This window comes from Ips typographus, linkage group LG3, assembly GCF_016097725.1.
Source record: "Ips typographus isolate SLU linkage group LG3, UJ_Ityp_2.0, whole genome shotgun sequence".
Classification (NCBI taxonomy): Eukaryota; Metazoa; Arthropoda; class Insecta; order Coleoptera; family Curculionidae; genus Ips; species Ips typographus.
Window position 1 is genome coordinate 19,684,663 of NC_138424.1, and position 23,440 is coordinate 19,708,102.

General features: G+C 32.9%; 2 protein-coding genes across 2 annotated transcripts; one reads left to right on the forward strand and one right to left on the reverse strand.

The window, feature by feature from the left end:
- Positions 1 to 9,200: 9,200 nt before the first annotated feature.
- Positions 9,201 to 15,009, forward strand: LOC145725847 (cold shock domain-containing protein CG9705). The gene is made up of 3 exons (XM_081974740.1): positions 9,201 to 9,407; positions 9,500 to 9,622; positions 13,021 to 15,009. Exons 1-3 carry the CDS (start codon positions 9,337 to 9,339, stop codon positions 13,169 to 13,171), a joined length of 345 nt encoding a protein of 114 aa, XP_081830866.1. The 5' UTR covers positions 9,201 to 9,336; the 3' UTR covers positions 13,172 to 15,009.
- Positions 15,010 to 15,956: 947 nt separating this feature from the next.
- On the reverse strand, positions 15,957 to 23,362 carry wrm1 (wurmchen 1 transmembrane protein). Its single transcript, XM_081974739.1, has 3 exons — positions 23,224 to 23,362; positions 22,837 to 23,165; positions 15,957 to 16,346 (listed from the first exon to the last, which is right to left on the reverse strand). Exons 2-3 carry the CDS (start codon positions 23,135 to 23,137, stop codon positions 16,162 to 16,164), a joined length of 486 nt encoding a protein of 161 aa, XP_081830865.1. The 5' UTR covers positions 23,138 to 23,165; positions 23,224 to 23,362; the 3' UTR covers positions 15,957 to 16,161.
- Between the last annotated feature and the right edge of the window lie 78 nt (positions 23,363 to 23,440).

A 23,440-nucleotide genomic window follows, 5' to 3' on the forward strand; every position in this document is an offset into this window, starting at 1 on the left:
AAGAAAATGATTATTTTCAGCACATTTTTGGAATCCTTATTAAATTTCTTATCCAACAACCGGAAAAAAACACTAAAAAACTTGGTCCAGTGGCGGAAAAAAGCGGTGTCAAATTTAGAACTACCAGTAACACAGTTTGAAAAAGCAGTCAGGGATAAAATTTTCTGTAAAACCCACTTCGAGTGAGAAAATGACTGTTTTAAGCACATTTTTGGAATTCTCATTAAATTTCTGATCCAATAACATGAGAAACACTACAAAACTTCGTATGGTCAGGGCAGAAAACTGGTGTCAAAATTTGAACTTCCAGAAACACAATTCAAAAGGACAGTCAGAGACAAAATCGCGTGTAAAACCCACTTGGAGTAAGAAAATGACGGTTTTAAGCACATTTTTGGAATCCCTATTAAATTTTCTATCCAATAACCGGAAAAAAACACTAAAAAAATCGGTGCAGTGACGGAAAAAAGCGGTGTCAAATTTTGAACTGCCAGTAACGAAGTTTGAAAAAACAGTCAGGGACAAAATTCCCTGTAAAACCCACTTGGAGTGAGAAAATGACTGTTTTAGGCATATTTTTGGAATTCCCATTAAATTTTCCATCCAAAAACCTGAGAAACACTACAAGTTTTGGTACAGTCAGGAAAAAAAGCGGTGTCAAAGTTTGAACTTCCAGAAACACAGTTTAAAAGGACAGTCAGAGACAAAAGCCTGTAAATCCCACTTGGATTAAGAAAATTATTGTTTTCAGCACATTTTTGGAATCCTTGTTAAATTTCTTATCCAATAACCGGAAAAAGCACTAAAAAACTTGGTGCAGTGACGGAAAAAAGCGGTGTCAAATTTTGAACTACCAGTAACACAGTTTGAAAAAGCAGTGAGGGACAAAATTTCCTGTAAAACCCACTTGGAGTGAGAAAATGACTGTTTTAAGCACATTTTTGCAATTCTCATTAAATTTCTCATCCAATAACCTGAGAAACACTACAAAATTTGGTACAGTCAGGGCAGAAAAGCGGTGTCAAAGTTTGAACTTCCAGAAACACAATTTAAAAGGACAGTGACAGACAAAATTGCCTGTAAAACCCACTTGGAGTGAGAAAATGACTGTTTTAAGCACATTTTTGGAATCTCTATTAAATTTCTTATCCAATAACCGGAAAAAAACACTAAAAAACTTAGTGCAGTGACGGAAAAAAACGGTGTCAAATTTTGAACTGCCAGTAACACAGTTTTGTTGGGGCAAAATGGATGTCAGGGTGATACAGGGTGTCTCAAATTAGCGGCTGAGTATAAGGTGTCCCATATAAGTGAAAAACAATTTTTAGTTTCCCAGTTATTCTCATGGTAAATAATTTTCCTCTAGGAGAAATCCCCCAGAAAAATAATTTTTGGGAAAAATCCCCTAATATGACATTCCTGGACATTAGTATTTTAAGTAGTCGATTTCTTGATAATTTAATTTAGAATGATTAGACAGGTCAAGTCAAAGTTGCACATTTTTATTAATGCTAAAGTTAATTATAGTTCGTTTCTTTTTGTAACCCATTATGGTAAGCTGTTATACTTTACATAACAATTAGGCCGGAAACTAAAACTCATACAAAAAGTGTTTTAAGTCTAATTGTTTTTTAAACGTATGACATGAAATTTTTTGTTAGCAATTTAAATATCTGTTTCTAATTGTAAACAGCAACTTGAGTTTCCAAGTGATCTCCAAAATCAATTGAACAGCACTCTTCCTTAATTAGCTATTGTTCGGATGCATGCAGAATATCAGTTTAACATGCCCCAGAGAAATTCTGCACCTGTTTTCTATATGTCCAATAATGGAACAATACCGGCGTTAAAATCGTTGAACTCAATTAATTCCAATATGTCCTAGATATTTTAAGTATTTTCGGTTGTGGTGTAGCACTTGTTAACATTGCTTAGATTAGTATATGGTAGTGTTTTGTACGAAATCCAAAGACGGTAAGAAACAATAATAGAAAACAACTCTGTTAAGGTGTTATTGACATTGCTTACAATGTCAGTCATGTTACACGTTTAATTAAAGAGAGTATACAGAGTGATACATTTACAAATTTCAACATTGCACTGATGTTGGTATGTCCAACCTAAAAGTAAAATATTCACTCATTCTTTATACAGTGTGTCTATAAAGTATGGAATAATATATATTTTCGAATAAGAATTTTTTGTTGCAATTATGGTTTCTGGGTATTTTTTATGTAGTGTTTTTTCACTGTTTTCAAGAAAATAACGATTGAAAAATATAAAATGTTTTATTGAAAGTGTGTAAAATAATAATAAAAAACAGTAATAATTAAAAAATTAAAATAAGTAAAATTAAAAATTTATTTTTCTTTTATTATTAAATTAAATTCCTAATTTGAGCGAAATTTTCGTGCCTTTTTCCTAAAAATTTTCCATAACTTGCTTATTTGACAGTTGACGACCAAAAGTGATGGTTATTAGATTAGAAATTTAATAGGGATTCCAAAAATGTGCTTCAAATAGTCATTTTCTCACTCCAAGTGGATATTACAGGCAACTTTGTCTCTCACTGTGTTTCTGGAAGTTCAAATTTTGACACCGCTTTTTTCCGTCACTGCACCAAGTTTTTTAGTGTTTTTTTCCGGTTATTGGATAAGAAATTGAATAGGGATTCCAAAAGTGTGCCAAAAATAATAATTTTCTTAATCAAGTGGGTTTTACAGGCGATTTTATCTCTGACTGTCCTTTCACACTGTTTTTCTGTAAGTTCAAACTTTGACACCGCTTTTCTGCCCTGACCATACGAAGTTTTGTATTGTTTCTCAGGGTATTAGATGAGAAATTTAATGAGAATTCCAAAAATGTGCTTAAAACAACCATTTTCTCACTCCAAGTGAGTTTTACAGGAAATTTTGTCCCTGACTGATTTTTCAAACTGTGTTACTGGTAGTTCAAAATTTGACACCGCTTTTTTCCGTCACTGCACCAAGTTTTTTAGTGTTTTTTCCAGTAATTGGATAAGAAATTTAATAGCGATTCCAAAAATGTGCTTAAAACCGTCATTTTCTTTCTCCAAGTGGGTTTTACAGGCGATTTTGCCTCTGACTGTCCTTTCACACTGTGTTTCTGTAAGTTCAAACTTTGACACCGCTTTTCTGCCCTGACCATACGAAGTTTTGTATTGTTTCTCAGGTTATTAGATGAGAAATTTAATGAAAATTCCAAAAATTTGCTTAAAACAGTCATTTTCTCACTCCAAGTGGGTTTTACAGTCAATTTTGTCTCTCACTGTCCTTTTAAACTGTGTTTCTGGAAGTTCAAACCTTGACACCGCTTTTCTGCCATGACCTTACGAAATATTGTAGTGTTTCTCAGGTTATTGGATGAGAAATTTAATAAGAATTCCAAAAATGTGCTTAAAACCGTCATTTTCTTACTCCAAGTGAATTTTACAGGCGATTTTGTCTCTGACTGTCCTTTCAAACTATATTTCTGTTAGTTCAAACTTTGAGACCACTTTTCTTCCTGACTGTACCAAAATTTGTAGTGTGTCTCAGGTTATTGGATGAGAAATTTAATACGAATTCCAAAAATGTGCTCAAAATCGTCATTTTGTTACTCCAAGTGGGTTTTACAGGCGATTTTGTCCCTGACTGTCCTTTTAAATTGTGTTTCTGGAAGTTCAAATTTTGACACCGCTTTTCTGCCATGACCGTACCAAATTTTGTAGTGTTTCTTAGGTTATTGAATGAGAAATTTAATACGAATTCCAAAAATGTGCTCAAAACAGTCATTTTCTCACTCCAAGTGGGTTTTACAGGAAATTTTGTCCCTGACTGCTTTTTCAAACTGTGTTACTGGTAGTTCAAAATTTGACACCGCTTTTTTTCCGTCACTGCACCAAGTTTTTTAGTGTTTTTTCCAGTAATTGGATAAGAAATTTAATAGGGATTCCAAAAATGTGCTTAAAACCGTCATTTTCTTTCTCCAAGTGGGTTTTACAGGCAATTTTGTCTCTCACTGTCCTTTTAAACTGTGTTTCTGGAAGTTCAAACCTTGACACCGCTTTTCTGCCATGACCTTACGAAATATTGTAGTGTTTCTCAGGTTATTGGATGAGAAATTTAATAAGAATTCCAAAAATGTGCTTAAAACCGTCATTTTCTTACTTCAAGTGAATTTTACAGGCGATTTTGTCTCTGACTGTCCTTTCAAACTATATTTCTGTTAGTTCAAACTTTGAGACCACTTTTCTTCCTGACTGTACCAAAATTTGTAGTGTGTCTCAGGTTATTGGATGAGAAATTTAATACGAATTCCAAAAATGTGCTCAAAATCGTCATTTTGTTACTCCAAGTGGGTTTTACAGGCGATTTTGTCCCTGACTGTCCTTTTAAATTGTGTTTCTGGAAGTTCAAATTTTCACACCGCTTTTCTGCCCTGACCATACGAAGTTTTGAAGTGTTTCTCAGGTTATTGGATGAGAAATTTAATGAGAATTCCAAAAATGTGCTTAAAACAGTCATTTTCTCACTCCAAGTGGATTTTACATGGAATTTGGCTCTGACTGTCCTTTCAAACTGTATTTCTGGCAGTTCAAACTTTGATACCGATCTTAATTTGAACAAAATTTTCGTGCACTTTTTCCATAACTTGCTTATTTGACAGTTGCCGACCAAAAGTGATTGAAGTGAAAAAATGGTTCAGGTCGTAAGCTTTCCAAAAATATGTTCATTTAAGTTAATCGGTTGCACCGTTTGGCCGCTAGAGGGCGTCAAAGTCAAGCTTCACAAATCTTCAAAGTGATTTAACCATTTTTGCTTTAACCTAAAATAATTCAGTTATTTGAACAGTTACGACAAAAGGTCACTAAAGGTAAAATATAGTCCAGACCAAGGGCTTTTCAACGGTGTATTCAAAAAAGGTTGTTGGTGTGATAGTTTGACCGCTAGAGGGCGTCAAAGTCAAGCTTTTTGACAATTTTTGCTTTTTACACAGTTTTTCAGATATTTCCCGGAAACTAAAAATTGCTTTTTATTTATTTGGGACACTCTATGCTCATCTAATGTTTTTCTCAAAAAATGCGCATTTAAAAATGATAACATACGTGTCCGAGCATTTTTCTTATTAGAATTTATTCCATACTTTATGGACACACTGTATGTTCCACTTAAGTATAAATTTCCACCAGATAGTATAACCAGAAGAGAAGGCCGATGGCAACGAAATTAGTGCCCCAGGGAACTCTCGATATCATTCCTTAATTGTGTCTGCTACGGTCCAATAGGCACACGGTATATTTGCACCAAAACCGTTTAAGGTTGTGGTTTTGTTGGATTTGCATGATAGAGAAATTTCCCTAAACCTCAACCTGAACTACTTAGCTAGTCTACATTCGCTTCAATTTTGTCTTCTCGATTTTTTGCCGTGTTTTTGTCTAGTTTCAGTGACACACAAACATTCTATTTTGCTTTTGTACGTCAATTCAATCGTTTTAGAAGAAGTTGTTTTTAGTTGCAATACACTTTTAAAAGAGAAGTAAAGTAAGAATTAATTTATTTACTTTCTGAGCAATTCACTCCGAAATTATAAAAGAAAAGCAAAAATATTATGAACCTAATTTTAGCCGTTTTTTTTGTATAAACAATGTTGCTTTTCAACTTTTTTCTATATCTTTTCAAATAAAGTGGTGATAATTGGACATTTTCTCAAAATTTACGCTTCTTCCTAAATATCTCGAAAAAAAAAAAGAAATTCCATTAATATGTAGTTATGTAATCTATTTTATGCAGTACCAAATTTTGTAGTATTTCTTAGGTTATTGAATGAGAAATTTAATACGAATTCCAAAAATGTGCTCAAAACAGTCATTTTCTCACTCCAAGTGGGTTTTACAGGAAATTTTGTCCCTGACTGCTTTTTCAAACTGTGTTACTGGTAGTTCAAAATTTGACACCGCTTTTTTCCGTCACTGCACCAAGTTTTTTAGTGTTTTTTCCGGTTATTGGATGGAAAATTTAATGGGAATTCCAAAAATGTGCTTAAAACCGTCATTTTCTTACTACAAGTGGGTTTTACAGGGGATTTTCCCGCTCACCGATCCTAATTTGAGCAACATTTTTGTGCACTTTTTCCAAAAATTTTCCATAACTTGCTTATCTGACAGTTGCGGACCAAAAGTTATAGAAATGAAAAAATGGTTCAGATCGTAAGCTTTCCAAAAATATGCTCATTTAAGTTAATCGGTTGCACCGTTCGGGCGCCAGAGGGCGTCAAAGTCAAGCTACACTTTTGCTTTAACCTAAAATAATTCCGTTATTCAAACAGTTACGACAAAAGGTCACTGAAGGTAAAATATAGTCCAGACCCCCCAGACCAAAGGCTTTTCAATGGTGTGTTCAAAAAAGGTTATCGGTGTGATAGTTTGACCTCTACAGGGCGTAAAAGTCAAGCTTTTTGACAATTTGTACTTTTTACACAGTTTTTCAGATATTTATTGTTGATTAAAAATTGTTTTTTACTTATTTGGGACACCCTAGGCTCAGCCGCTAATTTGAAACACCCTGTATCACCCTGACATCCATTTTGCCCCAACTGTCACGGTTTTGGGGATGACCTGGAAATTATGTCAATTTTGACCGTTTTCAAATCATGTCAAAAATGACATTTTAACAAATTTCGTCATTTTTGTATCATTAATCCCTTTAAACTTTTTCACAATTTTTTGTTTTTAATTTTTCAAGGAAAAACGGTGCCTGGTACCAAAAAAGGTAAAAGTTGCATTCCATCAAGTCAAGGTACGTGTTTGTGGTAAAAATTTCAGACCTCTAACTTAAAGCGTTCCTGAGATATTTAGTAAAAACTACAAAAAAGCAAGGTTAACTTTGACGTCCTCTAGCGGCCAAACCGCGAAACTTAACCCTGTTCGCTCAACGTTACCTGAAAGCACCATTTATTAGCTTTCTTTTGTTATATGGCTCGTATATACAAAATGGTTCAAATAAGCGAGTTATTCACAATTTTCTGGATAAGTGCACGAACATTTTGCTCAAATTAGGAATTTCTGCTCGATTTGAGGGGCTCAAATAAAGACTGCTAGAGCAAAAACGGTTGAAGATCGATAGAGACATTTACATCAAGTAGGCCTAGAAATTGAGGTAGATTCCAAAAATCAAAAAATGGTCAAAGAAAGTTTGGTTTTTTACTCAAATTTGGGACAACCTGTATACTAATGGATTATCTAGGAAAAACAAGCTTTGCGACAATAAACCAAACACCAGCTCGATGTGTACGGTTTTTTCAAATAAAACACCCTCCATACTATTAAATATTTGGACGCATGTATACGAAAAGTCAAACTATATTGAAATGACGTCAAAACTGTGAAAATCCATTAATCGCGTGAAAATCAAGGTTTAAAAAGTGAAAAATTTGAAAATGTTTTACTTGTTTCTATAATTATTAAGGCAAAAATGAAAATTGTTTTTTAAATATTTGGTATAAATGTCCTATAAGAACTTGCACATAAAAGTTGTTAACAATCTTTAATCTCTTTATATTTTGTTGTATTGATCAATGTCCTTCATCTTGGGACATCCTGTATAGCAAAAAAAAATGGTCGTACGTACAACTAGTTTTACTACTACAGCTACTATCTTGGGCCGGTGACTTTCACTCTTTAAAAACCGCTTTTATTTTTCTTTTAGTGCATCAGATGAAGAAGGATGGAGTTTGGTTAAAGGTGCTTTGAACCTCACACCTTTTAGGACAGCACAATGGAACTATTAATAAAACCAAATGATCCTTTCGCTGATTCTATTGGAAATGGGAAAGGATAGTCATTTCAGTTTGTTTTAAAAGTGGACAAATGAAAGTGACAATTTTTACAGCTTTTTTACTAGTTAGGAACAATAGATGCAATGGATTGTCCTACCATTGTAGAATTTAAGGTACAAAATATAAACTTTATTAAACCGTTTTTGCCTTACAATATGCTATTAAGTCTTGCATTTCAATATTAAATCGCCAGTAAATAAAATGTTAGAATGAGCCTGGCACGATCCCTCCGTGACGTAATTAGAGACTCTTCAACTCCGTAACGTAGGCGGAAGACTAGAGTCTGTTTTTTTTGAATTTTTGAAATAACTGTCGTTCGTTGTCACATTGCAGTAAATTGTAAAAAAATACAATTGGCTTCCTACCCCGTAGTTGTCTTATTAGCTTGAATATAAATAATCAAGGCAACAAGAGAACCAGCACAAAACACATTCTTAGTAACCATTAGTGCATTGTTGTCCAAGTTACACTTGCCTAATAAGTCTTGTCAAAGAATAGCTATTTAACAGGAAGGGAGACCCGGCATAATTCCCTTGATGTTTTTGGCTGACATCGGTTTGCCTTTGGTAGGAAACATGTTGCCAGTTGTCTCTTATTATATTTCATTCTGAAATAAAAATTGCAACCAATTTTCAGAGCCAAGTTTGCTTCTTAATCATTTGAAGATATCAATCCTTATTAACTATTGATGTGGTCTGAGATATGTGATGAATGACCAACCAATGAAACTCCTGATATTCAACGAGCAAAGCCGATATCAGTCGGTTAACTTTGGTAGGAAGAGTCCATCTCTTTCTCTTTTCAATTGGCTCTTCTTGTTAAATAGTGGTCCTAGACACATTTTTTAAATGTGACTAGGTTTAATTTAAATCGGTGGAACACTGATACTAAAAAACAAACATTCTGTATTTTAAAGAAAGTATGGCAACCTTCTATCTGTATTAGAATGTGATTCGGTGAATGAGAGTTGACACTTTAAAGGTTGAAACTTTGACATTTGGTAAAGTCATATTGGCAGCTGATCCTAAAATTGAACCCTGGCAAAAAAATGGTTAAATTGGTATTTAGTTAATACTATAACTATTGATATAGTATTTAATACAGTATTACCACTACAAAGTTTACGAGACGAAAAATTTGAAAAATAATCATTTTATTTGACAATTTAAATAACCAAGTCGTTGTATTGCAAAATATGCGTAATACAAAAACAACTCGTTGCCCGGTGCGCATATTTGCACAAAATGTTTTCTCATTCCTATAAAAAATCTCATTCCTACCTTATACGAATGAGCAAAAAATGACATTTGACAATCGATTTTTGTCATCTAGATTTGACGTTTGATTCCGACAAATGTCAGTTTTGACTTTGCTCAATGACAGCAGAATTCAGTAATCACTTTTAATTTAATTTTAATCAGTTGAATTTGCATAGAAAAAATAGCGGCAGTCTGCCTTATAAATTTTAGTTTTTCTCATTAATCGAACAAAACTTGAAAAATGTCTGAGAGCGACGTGAGTTACGCTATTCCTAGCCCTCTGATTACGAAAAGAACCAGAACCAACTCAACGTAAGTGTTCCTGAACAGTCGCTTTATTTTTAGTCAAACCCCGCTCAATTAAGTCCTAATTTTTCTACCTAAACTCTTGTTTTTAATTGTAGTTGCGAACGCATCCTGAAGCACCAAACATTGTACGGAAATATCAGATTATTCTGTCGCGAAAAAGGGCATGGATTCATCACTCCTGAAGATGGTGGTGATGATATTTTTGTTCACATTTCAGAGTAAGTATAAACCCTATAATTTTGATGTTGACCCATATCCTATTATCCTTAAGAAGACCATACAGTTGCCAGTAATTGAAAGTTATACAGTGTGTTAGAAATACTTGTAAGTACTTGGGTTTTTTTCTTTTCAAGAATTAAAGTGTTTAAACTAGCTTTTTGTGAATGTGTTTGCAAATGCTAATTTATTTGCAATAGGATAAGGCAAACTCTATTTTTTAAGTTTTAAGGAATTAAGATTTAAAACATGTTAGCTTAAGTTTTGTTAAATGTACTTGAAGCAAGGAGGTTAGAGCACAATTATGGCTTCATTCTACATCTACATGTCACAATTATTCAAACTATGCCCTACATAGCTATGATATTTTAGTATTTTGAAACCAGTTACAATGAAAGTAATAGATTCATAATGGTATACCTATACTTTGGTAGGAAGAACATGTTTTTAATGAAAGACATCCAGATAAAAAAGTTATTTAAAAAATGTTGTACACTAATTCCTAATATGCCAGTGATGCCAACTAATTTCTTGTAATGCCCAGTAATTCCTAATAATTAACCTAACCTAACCTAGCCTAACAATACCCACTAACTTCCTGAATTTCTGTTACATGTATTTGAAGCACTTTGTATATACTTTTATATGTCGATGGACAGCCAATTAAATAAGCTTCCCATTGAATTATAAAAATTGATTGGTTAGCCGTTTGCCCCCTAGAGAGGGTGGGGTATCTTTTTGCTTAATTCTCAAAAACTCACTTAATTGCACTATCTTTGATAGATTTTATATGTCAATGGACAGCCAATAAAATGAACTTTTAAAAACTGTTGCTATTTGGGTTGACAGGTTAGGTTAGGTTAGGTTAGGTAATTTTCTTATCATCTTTTTGGTGTATCCTCTTGTTTAATCCTCAAAAACTCGCCTAATTGCGCTATTTTTGGTAAAGTTTTATATGTCAATGGATAGCCAATGAAATGAGCTTTCTAAAAATACCCCAACTGGCGTTAATAGGTTGGACGATTTAACCACTAGAGGGCGTTAAAATTGACTAATTTTTTCATGACTTTTTTTGGTGCATTTTTTAGTGCAATCTACAATAACTAGCTTATTTGCTACACTTTGTATAAGCTTTTATATGCTAATGGATAGCTAATAAAATGAGCTTTTTATTGATGTATAAAAGTTTATTGATTAGTTGTACGGTTTTACCGCTATAGACAGTCAAAATTTTTGAAAGTAAAATTACAAAATTCATAATTCTTCTTTGTTTTCCAACAGATTTCATTAAAGTTACCAAACTGTATTTATTATATTTATGTTTATATTTCAATGGTAGATGTATAGAAAAAAAATATTGTATAATAATTTTTTTTATAATTTAGACCTTTTCAATTTTATTAATATTATTAATTTAATCCCAGTAATGTCTACTTATTCTTAGTAATGTTCCCAAGTAATGCTCCAGTGGTTTACCCCTCGATAGAACCATGTTAAATTTCAAGAAACTGGATCCTTAAGCAACAAAGTAAATAAGCAACCTAGAGTTCTTAATGAAGCTGCAAAAATGGAATTTTTGGGCCATTTTGACTATTTATCCCTTGATTTATCCTAAAAAACTTCAATTTCAAGAACCATTCAAAAATTCTAAAACTAAACAAGTTTTCTCCTTTCAAAATACAAAATAAGTGTTGTTCAAGAACAGGGAGAAGATGACTAGGACCCAGGAATTCAATTTTGGCCCAAGTTAATTTTCTCCATGAAAAATTTATGGAAAACGGTAGAGTTATTGAGAATTGTGTTTAGCAAATGTTCTTAATGTTTGATGAATATTGATTCTTCATTAAATTCTCAGTAATTTACCAAGAATATTCTTTTAGACTTCTTTTTATTTGTCAGTTCTGAATAGATGCTTTCTTTTACCACAATCAAAACATGAAATCTGAAGCATTGTGTTCAAATTGAATTTGCACCAATAAATTCAAAACAGCATAATCATTCCCCTATGGATACATTTTTTTGGAATTAACCAACAGTAGTGCCTGATTTCACAGTTTGTACAGGATATATCTTTAGGAATAAAATTATTTTGAAGTGAAAGTACTGGCCCTTAAACAAAAGAAACTTGTTTATCAAAACATTTATTTCTTAAAATTCATGTTCATGTAGATTCTCAATGGAATTTAGGAGGAGTAGTCTCAGAGTTCCAACATCACACCAGACCATTATCATTAAGTTTTTCAGACTCTAAAACACCTTTTCCGCCTGGAAAAGCTTGAAAATTACATTCCAATCAACGTTGCCAAGAGCAAAACTCTTAATTCAGTCATTGTGTCTATCTCAAAAAGCTCTCTTAAATTCGTTTGTTAAACAAATGTGAACCTTTTTGACGAACTGAACTAGCCATGATGTTTAATGACAGGCTTATAATTATATCTATCAAAACTTATTCAGCAATGACATGAAACTATCAAATGCAAAACAGCTGTACCTTGTACTTACATCTCAATAGAGCCCCAAATTTGACATTTGTGCAGTTAAGTGATAACTTAATATGTTTTTTAAGTCACCTGATGGCTGTTAAAAGCCACTGACCGAAAATTTTCGGTCCAAAATAGTTGTACCGCTTGGATGAATCACTTTTTAACCTCAGAACCGACAAATTTGGTTCCCTTCCACAGTATCAATGAACTGCAAGTTAATGTTTTAATTAATGATGAAATAGTTAGTTACTCAATGAACCTGTAGATGGTTCAGGACCACTTAAAAGGGATATTGAGGAGAGAGCAAAACAACTTTTGCTTACACATAAAAACATCTACACATGGTACAAAAAAAAAACTAGAAAATAAAGAGGAAAGAGCAAATATGAGATAATCAAACCCAAACAAGCCCTCTTTTCCTGGCAATAATGTCTAGTTTTTTCCCACTCAGAGTATTTTGTCAATGTTTTGCAAATTTGCTTTGCACGCTCTAAAAGTGTTTCTTAACGTCAGAACTGTCAAATTTACAGTGTGGTTCCACCAAGAAACAGATTTTAATTGGAGTTTTATAATTTAATTTCCAAATAGTCGAAATTTCATTGCCTGGATTGTTGGTTTTGATGTGTATTTACTAGCTTTTGCTTCATCATTCTCTTTAATTCTCCTCCTCCTTGTTATTTTTTCCAAAAATAAATTTTGCAGAATTTCCATCCACTCATAACACAATCCCTACAAAAAAGTCTGAAGAGACAATATAACGCCTCTGGTTATCTTATCGTCCTCTGGGGTTAATAGTTGTTCTTTTCTTCAAAGTACTTTTCTAAATATTTCCCCGAATATCAAGTTGATTTTTGATCCCTTTTTTCCTCGCACTTTTTTCTGTATATTTTTTTTGAATAATAAGTTATTTATTGCAGTATCGAGGACGAATACATTCCCATTCCTGGCGACCGAGTGAAGTATCAGCTATGTCCTATTCCGCCAAAGTTTGAAAAATTTCAGGCTGTACATGTACATATTGTTGACCTGAAACCGCAAGTGCACCAGAAATGGGAAAGCTCACATTAGGTGGTTAATTCATGCTTACATTTCCTGTGGCATTTATAAGTTTCGAGTCTTGTATTTTTTTGAATCCACGACTTGAAAATATTTTTTGATTTGGTTTAAAAAATGTTTATACATGTTATTATGAAGACACCCAACTGCAGTTAAATTTTATAGTTGTGGGATTTAACATTGGTTGTAATTTAATATTTTATCCACGACCGGTATATTATGAAGGTTTAATACGTCTGTTTGGCGTGGATTAAAGGTCTTCACGCTTACCCGCAAAGTCAGTGCAACTTTTTTTTCCCTCCTGTTCTCACTTTTCTATAATTGACCAGTTTAGGCTGTAGTCGGAATCACAATAAATACCACCCTTCGATTTTTAGTATTTTATTTGGAATTATTATTAACATTTATGTGAAAAACGAACTTATTTTGGTCAGCAGTTGTCAAATCCACTTGATTTTTCTGAAGAACTGGACAACTCTCTGGTCTTTAGGTATTTTTTCAGCAATTGCAATTTTGCTGCACAAGAATCTTCAATATAACTTTCCGCTACCGTACTCGACTTCCAGCACCTCTGTGGCGCTTCAGAGTGGTAATATCGCCTCCAGCATTGACCATTAATATTGCCGAAGGGCAGGTCATTCTAGGTTCGGTAACACTTTCTGGATCAGGGAGTCCAAGAAACAACGCAGTTTTCGAAATTGTGTTGACGCCTATAAGTTGTCTAGTACATTTTTCATCCACATCAGCAAGAAGAATCTCCCATCAGCAGTTTTAGGTCGCAAATTTATGCATTTTTGACATATCTACAGCATTGAACTAAAAAGGCTTCTTGAAATGTTGGTTTTCGTATTCGGAATGAGAAAAGGAAGTAACCAAGCCTTTGTCTTGGACTTGGCTGATATCCAAAAAGGTTAATTCGTTGCATCCGCAATTCCTATTATCGTTGCAACCTGTAAAAGGTTCAAAATAAAACATTTCATATGAAAATTGAAATATTAACATTGAATTTCCTATTTAAACCTGTAAATATTCTTGATCCGGTGCTTTTCGCAAAAATTCTTCAATTTGCTTTCTCTCCAGTATCTTTGACCTCTTCGGTTTGTAATTTCTTTCTTCACATAAAAAAAATAGGATAATAAAACCTCTTCTGTAGTTGCTCCTTGTGCTATACCTCTTTTTTCTCCAGTTGTTGAATTCCAGCAATTCCTTCTCGTATACACTTTTACTTTTCGCTGTTAGCAGGCATAAAGTTGCTTCCAGCTGGATTTCAGCAGGAATAAAGAGATTCTCACTCATTTTTTGATGATTTTGTAAACTCTCTCGGTCGCTTGTTTAGAAATAAACGAACGCTTATTATAGAAACGATTTTTCAAAACCAGGAATTTTTGCCTGCTTGTCGTGTGGTCGTGGATAAAACGTTAAATTAAATTCGGGGATTAACAGCCTTTAATCTTCTCGCAAAAATGTAACTCTCGGCTGCGCCTCGTATTACAATTTATGTATAAACTTGTCTTTGCAGTATTTTGGTTATCTTAAGCAATATAATAAGATGGCTGAAGTGCACAACCTCTTAGTCGATTACATGCAATAACTTAGATCAAAATATGGATGTTTAGAAAACTGTATATTAGTCAAGTGAAGGATTAATATCATATACCATTTCTGTCACAATTTTTTAGAAATGTGCTGTTTGTCATACGCCATTATGTATCATTTATTTTACTTTTACGACGGTAATCTCTTACCAAACAACTGTACACTTTTTACTTTGGTTCCAAATTTTTCTTACAACAATTTGTATGTGATGTTTATTGTTTATTTTCTTAATAAAATAATAAATGTTGTCCTCAGTTTGTTTTTTTTTTCAGTAAGTGTTAACCTTGTTTGACAAAGAAAAATGTCATCATGATATACAAGGCAACATGTTATATTTTTAAGTAGATGATAAACCGTTCTAAAACCAGATATTGGAGACGACAGAGATGATCTTCGCCCACAAGGAAACGAAACGATAAGCTGCTGTACTGAATATACCATACCTGGGAACAAAAATTGATAACGGAGGTCGTACAGAGAAAGAAATAGAGGACCGAATTATAAATGAACTCAAACTCGATTCTGTGGTCCAAATGAGAAAAGAATCACCTTTTATACCACCCAATATTCAAAAGTACAGTGCTGTACGGATGTGAAACCTGGCAATTAACAACAAATTTAGAGCGCCGGCTACTATCTTTAGAAATGTACTTTTGGCGCAGATCAGCAAGAAGGTCGGGATTGGAAAAAATAATGAATGACAAAATCAGGGAAATTATGAAGGTAGAGACAACTATAGTAGAAGAGATCCAACGTAGACAACTAATATGGTATGGACATGAGGAGAGGATGGAAGATACTAGAATACCTAAGCAGATCCTCAAATGGACGCCGACAGAAAAGAGGAAGACCCAGGACAACATGGACCAGCGAAATAGAAAAAGCTATGTCGGAACGAAACCTGCAATCAGGGGACTGGGAAGACGGAAGAGGCTGGAGGCTAGGAACCGGAAGGCGCAGGACGTTATGAAACCGAATATATAATATTATATAGTACTGATAGTAAGAATCAAAACTACAGTCAATATTAGTACATTTTCTATATTAAATATTACAAAAATATAAAAATTGTGGAAGATTATAATAATTCAAAAATGGACGGAGTACTATTAAGCATCAGTGTAAAATCAAAAGTTTAATAAGTAAAAGGCACATTTTGCATACAACTTCTTCTAAACTTAACCACTATTACGATTACACCTTAATCTAACAACATAAAGGAATTAAAAAACTAAATATCTTGCTCATAACCACGATGCCGTAAATATTCTTGCTTATTATTCTCGGGTAGAGTGGTGTGGCGCAATTTACAAAACTTGGGTCCCCATTTCAGGATCCCCATGATAGCGCCCACCACCAGAATTAAAGTGACAAAAGCAGTCATCGGCCAGTAAACGTGAAACATTTTAAATTTCACTCTCGCGCTTGGTTCTGATCTCTAAAAATTCTGTGGCTTCCGGATGTTCCTCCTCTTGCGGATGGTAGTAGACCACTTGGTTTCGGGATGAAATCTCTTGCAGCTCGGCGGTGTAATCGAGAGCGGGTTGTTTATGTGGTGTGGAGGTCCACAATGAAACAATCCAGCGGTTTCCTTTTAGAATATCAGTGATTATTTATATGATATTTGTTATTATTAAAGTATACTCAACATATCAAACTTATGATCTCTCATAACGTCTTTATTATCTAGCAGCAAATCTGATTAACTTTTGTGATAATGAATTATAAATTAGTTTATAAATCTTGTCATATTCCTTATTGGAGCTTTAACTAAAATTGGGCCATTACAAGTCTAACACAAGAATCTTAAATTTTCCTATGATCAGGCTGTGAATGCGGCTTTTGCGGCCAGTGAAAACTGATTTTTGATGGTTTTCCTAGCCCCGATAATCATCATAAATCAGATTGCGGTGAGTTTAAGCGTTTTTCTGTTTAAATTTCAAAATCTATACAGATTCATTGTGACAAGCACCGTATACACCGGCACTATAGCCTCCTTTACCTAACATAAACGCCAACAAACTTATGTCACTCAAAGCCATCAATACAATCTGGGGAATTTTTTGGTAATTTCTGTAAGTCAGGCTTCTTCAATGGGTACTCTGTCAATGTTTTGCAATTTGTCATTTTATCAAAACCATTTTTGTTGTGGCTTATGCTCACACAGTACCCTTAAGGACTTGAATATTACAGAATAAATTTAAAAAGGTTTATCAAACTTTCATCTCACAAGGGGAAATTTTAGGCATTTGAAACATTCGTTTGTACCAAATTACCATGAATAAGAAGCAATTCAAAGAGGTAAAAGCGGTAATTTTTGAGTCGTAAAATTTTTATTTTTGGAAATTTACCGGAAAATTACTTCATGTTTAAATGAAAATTTTCCATGATAGGGACAACAACTGTCAAACTTGTCATTGTTATTGTCAAACTTATCATGCATTCTAATGAGATGATAATTCGAGACATCTAACTGCCATTTGCACCGTTGTACTTTAAGCATAGCTTAAGTTAAGTGTGGTTTAGAGTGTGACTTTTTTCACCTGTACTGTCACAGTCTGACCCACACTTAAATCCAGCTCGGCTTACAAAACGACGGCACAAACGGGGGTAAATGATTAAAAGTTCATTAAACTTTATTTGAATTGATATTGGATTGTTGTACCAATTAATTAAAAAACGAATTATTTTTGAAATTTCAGATTTTCCAATTTTTTCCGGAAACTTTCTGGAAAATATTGTATACTTCTAACCTTAACACTTCAACTCCAAAATAATATGAATTTTAAAAAAAATATAGTATAGTATAGTAATCTGATTTAATTGAACAGATTCTTATGTTCTCCCTTCTGGGCTGTCACAGTAAAAACTGTCAAAATCAAACTTTACAAGAAACAACGCAGTTTTAACAGTAAATAACTCAGTTAATCGACGTTTTAGGTAAAAACGCTATACAGGGTGGTTAAAAGAGAATTTCAAGGACTACAATTGGTATATTGAACTACCCTCCCAACTAGCAATTTTTTGTTTTATTAGAATTGCGGCAACGTTTTCTTATAAAACAGCATAAGCTTATGAACATTTTAAAAACAACTACTCGATACTTATAAACGCAAAATTGGCACCACCTTATAAAACATTGTGATTGAATAAAAGCTGCAAAATTAACTCCAAATAGCTTATAAAATACATATATAAACATTATTAATACCACTATAAAATCTTAACTGCGACTTCTATAGAACAGTTTTTATAGTTTCCACAGCCACTGCTATACAGCAGGAACTCTAAAACAATAATGTAATTGCTTTTTAACAGTTTTATACAAGTTTATTTGACAGTCGTTATAAAACCGATGTGTGTAGTGAATTTACTTTAATGAAACGGTTTTGTTTTTAAAATGAATTAAGATAGCTGCAAAATAATTTTTGCATTATAAACGCTTTCTGTTTATCTACTAAAAGGAATCACAAACATGGAAGCCAAGATGGGGACCAGGTCCGTTTTACAAACAGACGCCATACTGATAAACTCTCAACTCATGATGGGAGTGCTTTCGCGTAGTGCCCTCTTTTACAGTGCGAACGAAATTTTTCTGTGAATCATATATTATGTTTGTGACAGATTTTTATCGGGCCTCACGACAATGTTAGTTTAATAATTTTCTTAGCAATATTGTAAAATTAGAGGTTAGGTTTTTAAATTTATTTTTCAACAAAAAATAAGTGATAATAATTTTATCAACACTTTCTTAATAAGTTATCGTTTCATCTTCAAAAACAGTAGAAACCATGTGTGTTTATTAGTTTTATTTAATATTTTTTATTTATAACCCCTTAAACTATTAAAACAAAATGGCTCCATTTTATAAAACAGTTATGCACACAACGTAGCTTTTCTGTGACAAATTAGTAAACAAGCAACATTTATAAAATGATAATAAAACAAAGATGTCACAGAACAGAGAAGCGGAACCCATAACGCAGGTCTGGCACTCGCTTTTTTTCAATTGCAATATCTTGCTTTTTCAATGTCATTGGCGATGGAAATTGCGAATCTTAACGAATTGACTTTGCAAATAAAAAAGAAAATCCGCCATGAACAATCGTGCGGTAAAGTACATTTTCAATTACAAAATAGTATATTTCATTAGGAGTACAAAAATAAGGGTTTTTCCGTTCACGTATGACCAATTCAGATGTGAAGAGAGGCCGAACACCGGAAGTCACGCAAAGCACGAAAAACCTATTTTTGGACTAATTATGAAGGATATTTTTCATTATACTTCTTTAAAAACGAAGGCATAAAAACCAGACTTAAGAAAAAAAGACTGAAAAAATGATATTCTTGTTCATATTTTGCCCTAGATTTCTCTGGCAGTAAATTTGCGTTTGACTGTGCCACTTGTTTTAAGATGTATTCTGGAATATCGGAATTATCTCCTGAGTATATTTTAATTTAATTGTTGGAAATGACATCTAATTGATCATTTCTATGACTGTTTTAAAGTAGTTCAAAGGTGATTTAATTGTGGTAAGTTATCACTGTCAGGCAATGTCTATAAAAATTCAAAAAATACTTCGGAAATATATCAAAATATTCCAGCATTTACATATTAAATGATAATGCAGGTTTGTGCTAAATATTTGTCGGCTTATAAATTGTCTTAAATTTAATATATTGTGCTGTACGTTTCTATTTTAAAGCCATTTTACTCAGCATTTTAATTCAGCGCAAAAAAAATCCGTGCGGGCGCCCAGAAAAACGCGTTGTCCTAATAGAGATGAAAATATAGAGGGTTTTCAAAGAAGTATAATAAAAAGCATTTTCCCATTGCATAAAGCAGTTGTAATTGTAATAGTAAAAATAAAAAGCAAACGGCATGTTCAAAATATTTGCCTGCCATCAATTTCATATCGTCATCTTATTTTTGTTTGCTTTTTTTCATATTTGAAAGTTTTGAGATGGCGATACGAGAACACTGGATACGGCCCTGTTCGGCCTATTACTCTGTTTTATAGAAAAAACAGTAATAATAATACAACATAACCTAGGAGCACGAAGTCTTGACAATGTGTTAAAGCAATCTTAATAAAAATAAATGGAGGGAGACTTATTTTATAACGGAGTTCAGGTAGCTCTACACGACAAAAGTGTCGTAATTTGGTTTTAAAATGTTAGGCATAGGCAACTAAAAAAACCCGCCAAACGATAAACCTAACCTCTAAATTTGTCTGAATAAATGTGTAAACATACCATATAATTATTATTTTTTTCAAATATTTGGGCACTGCAAGATGGAAGTGTTTCATTATCACTATTATCAGCTACTGCAATCCCTTGAGTGCTATTCTTCCTTGCAAAATAAAAGCTTTTATTATGCATAATACTTTCATAACGCAGTTTTACTTTTCTGCGAAACGCTCCACTTTTTTAAATTTTTTTCCAGTTTGATTTTTGATGTTTCATTTTCAGCTATAATTCATAATAAAGTATATCATTTTAATATTATATATTATATTTTTTACCACGTACTTACTAAGATAAATTGTGTTCAGCTATAAATTATTTACACAAATACAAAATAATTTATTTAACATAACCACATTTTAGTGTACAATAACCTTCAGAAAAATTGTTATAGTGAACATCTTAATAGAACATTTTAATTAAAGCGGCAAATAAAATACGTATAAAATAATTTTAAAGCAATGTCAGGTTAACAACACAACACGCTTATAAAACAACAATGAAACAGTTATGAAACTATACTAAACGACTGCCAAATAAAATAATTCTATAAAAACGTCGAGATAAATTATAAAATAATTGTATAGCAAAGTTAGACAATCACACAATGTCCTTTATAAAATATTATTGCAACAATTTCGAGAAAGTTAGCTGAAATGTTTTATAGTGGTGCAAGTAAAGTAGCTATAAGTTCTTTTGCGATTTTTTAATAATAGTTTTATTAGATAACCATGATATTTGTCATGGAAATGTGATGGTAATAATTTTATAATGTAGATTTTAAGCCAACACAATTTAGTTCCAGGTGAACCTTTTATAAAATATATAAATCACAGGAAAACTTTTACATAATGGTAATAAAATATTTTTGTCACCAAAACTTCCAATTTTAAAACAAGTTTGCTAGTTGGGCTATAATTGTCAAAATTACCAAGTTATTGACAATACAATGGAGTAGTTCACAGGGTGATTCATTGAATTTTTAACATCCTTGTAACTTGTTTTCATTTTATAAAAAAATACCAAATATGAATCTTATATTACGTTTTTGGTTTTGCTCCTACAGCCTTACTTTGACCACCATCCTCGAAAGCAGAAATTCCCAATTTGAGCAAAATTTTGGTGCACTTTTCCAGAAAATCGTACGTAACTCGCTTATTTGAAACCCTCTGTATAAAACCGCTGTATAACAAAAAAACGCTAATAAACGGGGCTATCACGTGACGTTGAGCGGGCGCGCCTAAGTTGCACCGTTTAGTCGCTAGAGGGCGTGAAAGTTGACTCTCGTTTTTTGCAGTTTTTAATCAACATCTCAGGAACGTTTCAGGTTAGAAATCTGATGTTTTTACTACAAATGCACCTCAATGGGATGCAACTTTTACCTTCTATACACATTTTTGATATAGAAGGTGGTTTTTTGGTTCGGTTTGACTTTAAAAAATTAAAAACTAGAATTGTCAAGAAATTTCCAGTGAGAATTATTATCGAATTTTCAGATTTTCCGGAAAATTTTACATCCCTGAAGCAATTTCGTCGTTACCTCAACTTGACAGATGACACAAATGGCGTAAAAATCCTTAAAACAGTCGCCTAACGGCAAATAATGCAGTTTTGAGTGTTTTGACCTTAAAGATTATCTTAGACGTCCAATTTTATCTGTCAAAGTAGAAATTGAAAAAATTTGGTTTATAATTAAATTAAAACAGTCTTGTGACCCTGATAAATACAATTTTAAACGTGAAAATGTTGTGGAATCTGAAATTTAAAGTGTCAAAGTTTAAATTCAGTAAAACAGTCAGGTGACCCCGAAAAAAATTAAATTTGAAACTGTCAACCTTATATTTAAAAAATACTCAAAACAGTTATGTGACCCTAATAAATACAGTTTCAAAGAAATGCCTGGGATGACAAATTGAAGCTGTCAAAATTCAAATTGAGTTATAAAATTATTAAAGCAGTCACATGACCCCAAGTCATGCAGTTTTAAACCTGAAAAAATGTTGTGGAAAGGCCAATTTCAGCTGTCAAAATTCAAATTAAATAAAACAGTCATGTGACCCTAACAAAATTGAATTTACCACTGTCAAAGTCAGGATAAAACAATTGATGTTAAAATAGTAGCACTCACTGACTTGAGCTGTTAACAAATTATATGTCAAAACCTTCTCATTTGACAATTGACATATGAATACACCTGGTGTATTATAAATTGAAAGGTGAAAAAATAATATTCACCAGGTATTTTCATGATCCCATTCCCACTGATTACTCCCTATCTGTCAAAAATATACAAGGTGGAAGTTTTATCTTTGGCCAAATTTATAGGTTACATTCAGACTGGATATCCAACTATTTTAAGCAAATAAATTGCAGCACTGTTCATAATTTGTTATTGGTCTAAAAAGCAGTTTTTAACTTGCTGGTTTTTCTTGACCAATTACAATCTAGAAACAGTGCAGCAAGTTGCCTAAACACAGAAATAACACTAATATCAGGTTAACTCAAGTTTTAAACTTTTACTTTAACCATCAGTTTGGCTCAGTTCTTGGACAAGTTTTTAAATCTCACCAAAGAAAACATTGGTATAAACATTAAGGTCCAATAATAATACTTATATCATGTACCATTGCTTCTAGGTACAATGTGCTGTTCTGCTGGTGCAGCTAATAGAAAATTCCAAGTCTAGACCATTTAATGACACTTTGCTAAGAAATTTTTGTTGCAGCTCATTAAAATTAAAACTGAACATTAGTGGCGATATTAAAAAATTATTAAAGTTTGGATAAATTTAACATTTTGTCTATGGACTAACAGAAAAAAATAAAACATACCCGTGTGTCTGTCCTTCCAATACTCAGAGTAGTTAGAGCAACAACCCAAAGCAATATTTATCACAAATAAAGCAAATCCGATTATAGTGCAAATAGTAATGGCAATGTAGAATGGAGTAAAGTTGCCTATGTGATCAGCAGAATGGTCAATGTAGGTTTCAGTAGAAGGCTGGTAATAATTACGCTCAAAGTTATTAGGGTAAAATTGTTGTGGTGGTTGATTGTAATAAAGATCTGGATTGTACTGGTCTCTTGGATTGGGGAAGGAATTGCCGTAGATGCGGTCCTGTCCAGTAGACATTTCTAACTCAAACCGGCATGGAAATTATCTAAAAAGTTAATGTTGTACTTGGTTGGTTCTTCTATATTTAGGCAAAAAATACTTACTTTTCCATGTAATTAAGAAAAAGGTGTGGCTGGGTCGGTTAAAGCCTTTGGGTTAGGCTAAATTGAATTAAAACCAAATTAAATGTAAACAATAAACAACCTTGTAAACGTCAACAAAATTTGACAAATTTGAGATTATGATTCAAAAGTCACATGACCTTCATATGATTTTATAATGATTGTGTCATGTGATTCTTAGTTGGATCCGAAATCATTG

Coding starts and splice junctions, on each gene's coding strand:
- LOC145725847 (XM_081974740.1), top strand. CDS start 9,337: ATGTCTGAGAGCGACGTGAGTTACGCTATTCCTAGCCCTCTGATTACG. Junction 9,408..9,499: donor AGAACCAGAACCAACTCAAC/GTAAGTGTTCCT, acceptor TTTTAATTGTAG/TTGCGAACGCATCCTGAAGC. Junction 9,623..13,020: donor ATTTTTGTTCACATTTCAGA/GTAAGTATAAAC, acceptor TATTTATTGCAG/TATCGAGGACGAATACATTC.
- wrm1 (XM_081974739.1), bottom strand. CDS start 23,137: ATGTCTACTGGACAGGACCGCATCTACGGCAATTCCTTCCCCAATCCA. Junction 16,347..22,836: donor TTGGAAGGACAGACACACGG/GTATGTTTTATT, acceptor ATATTCTAAAAG/GAAACCGCTGGATTGTTTCA.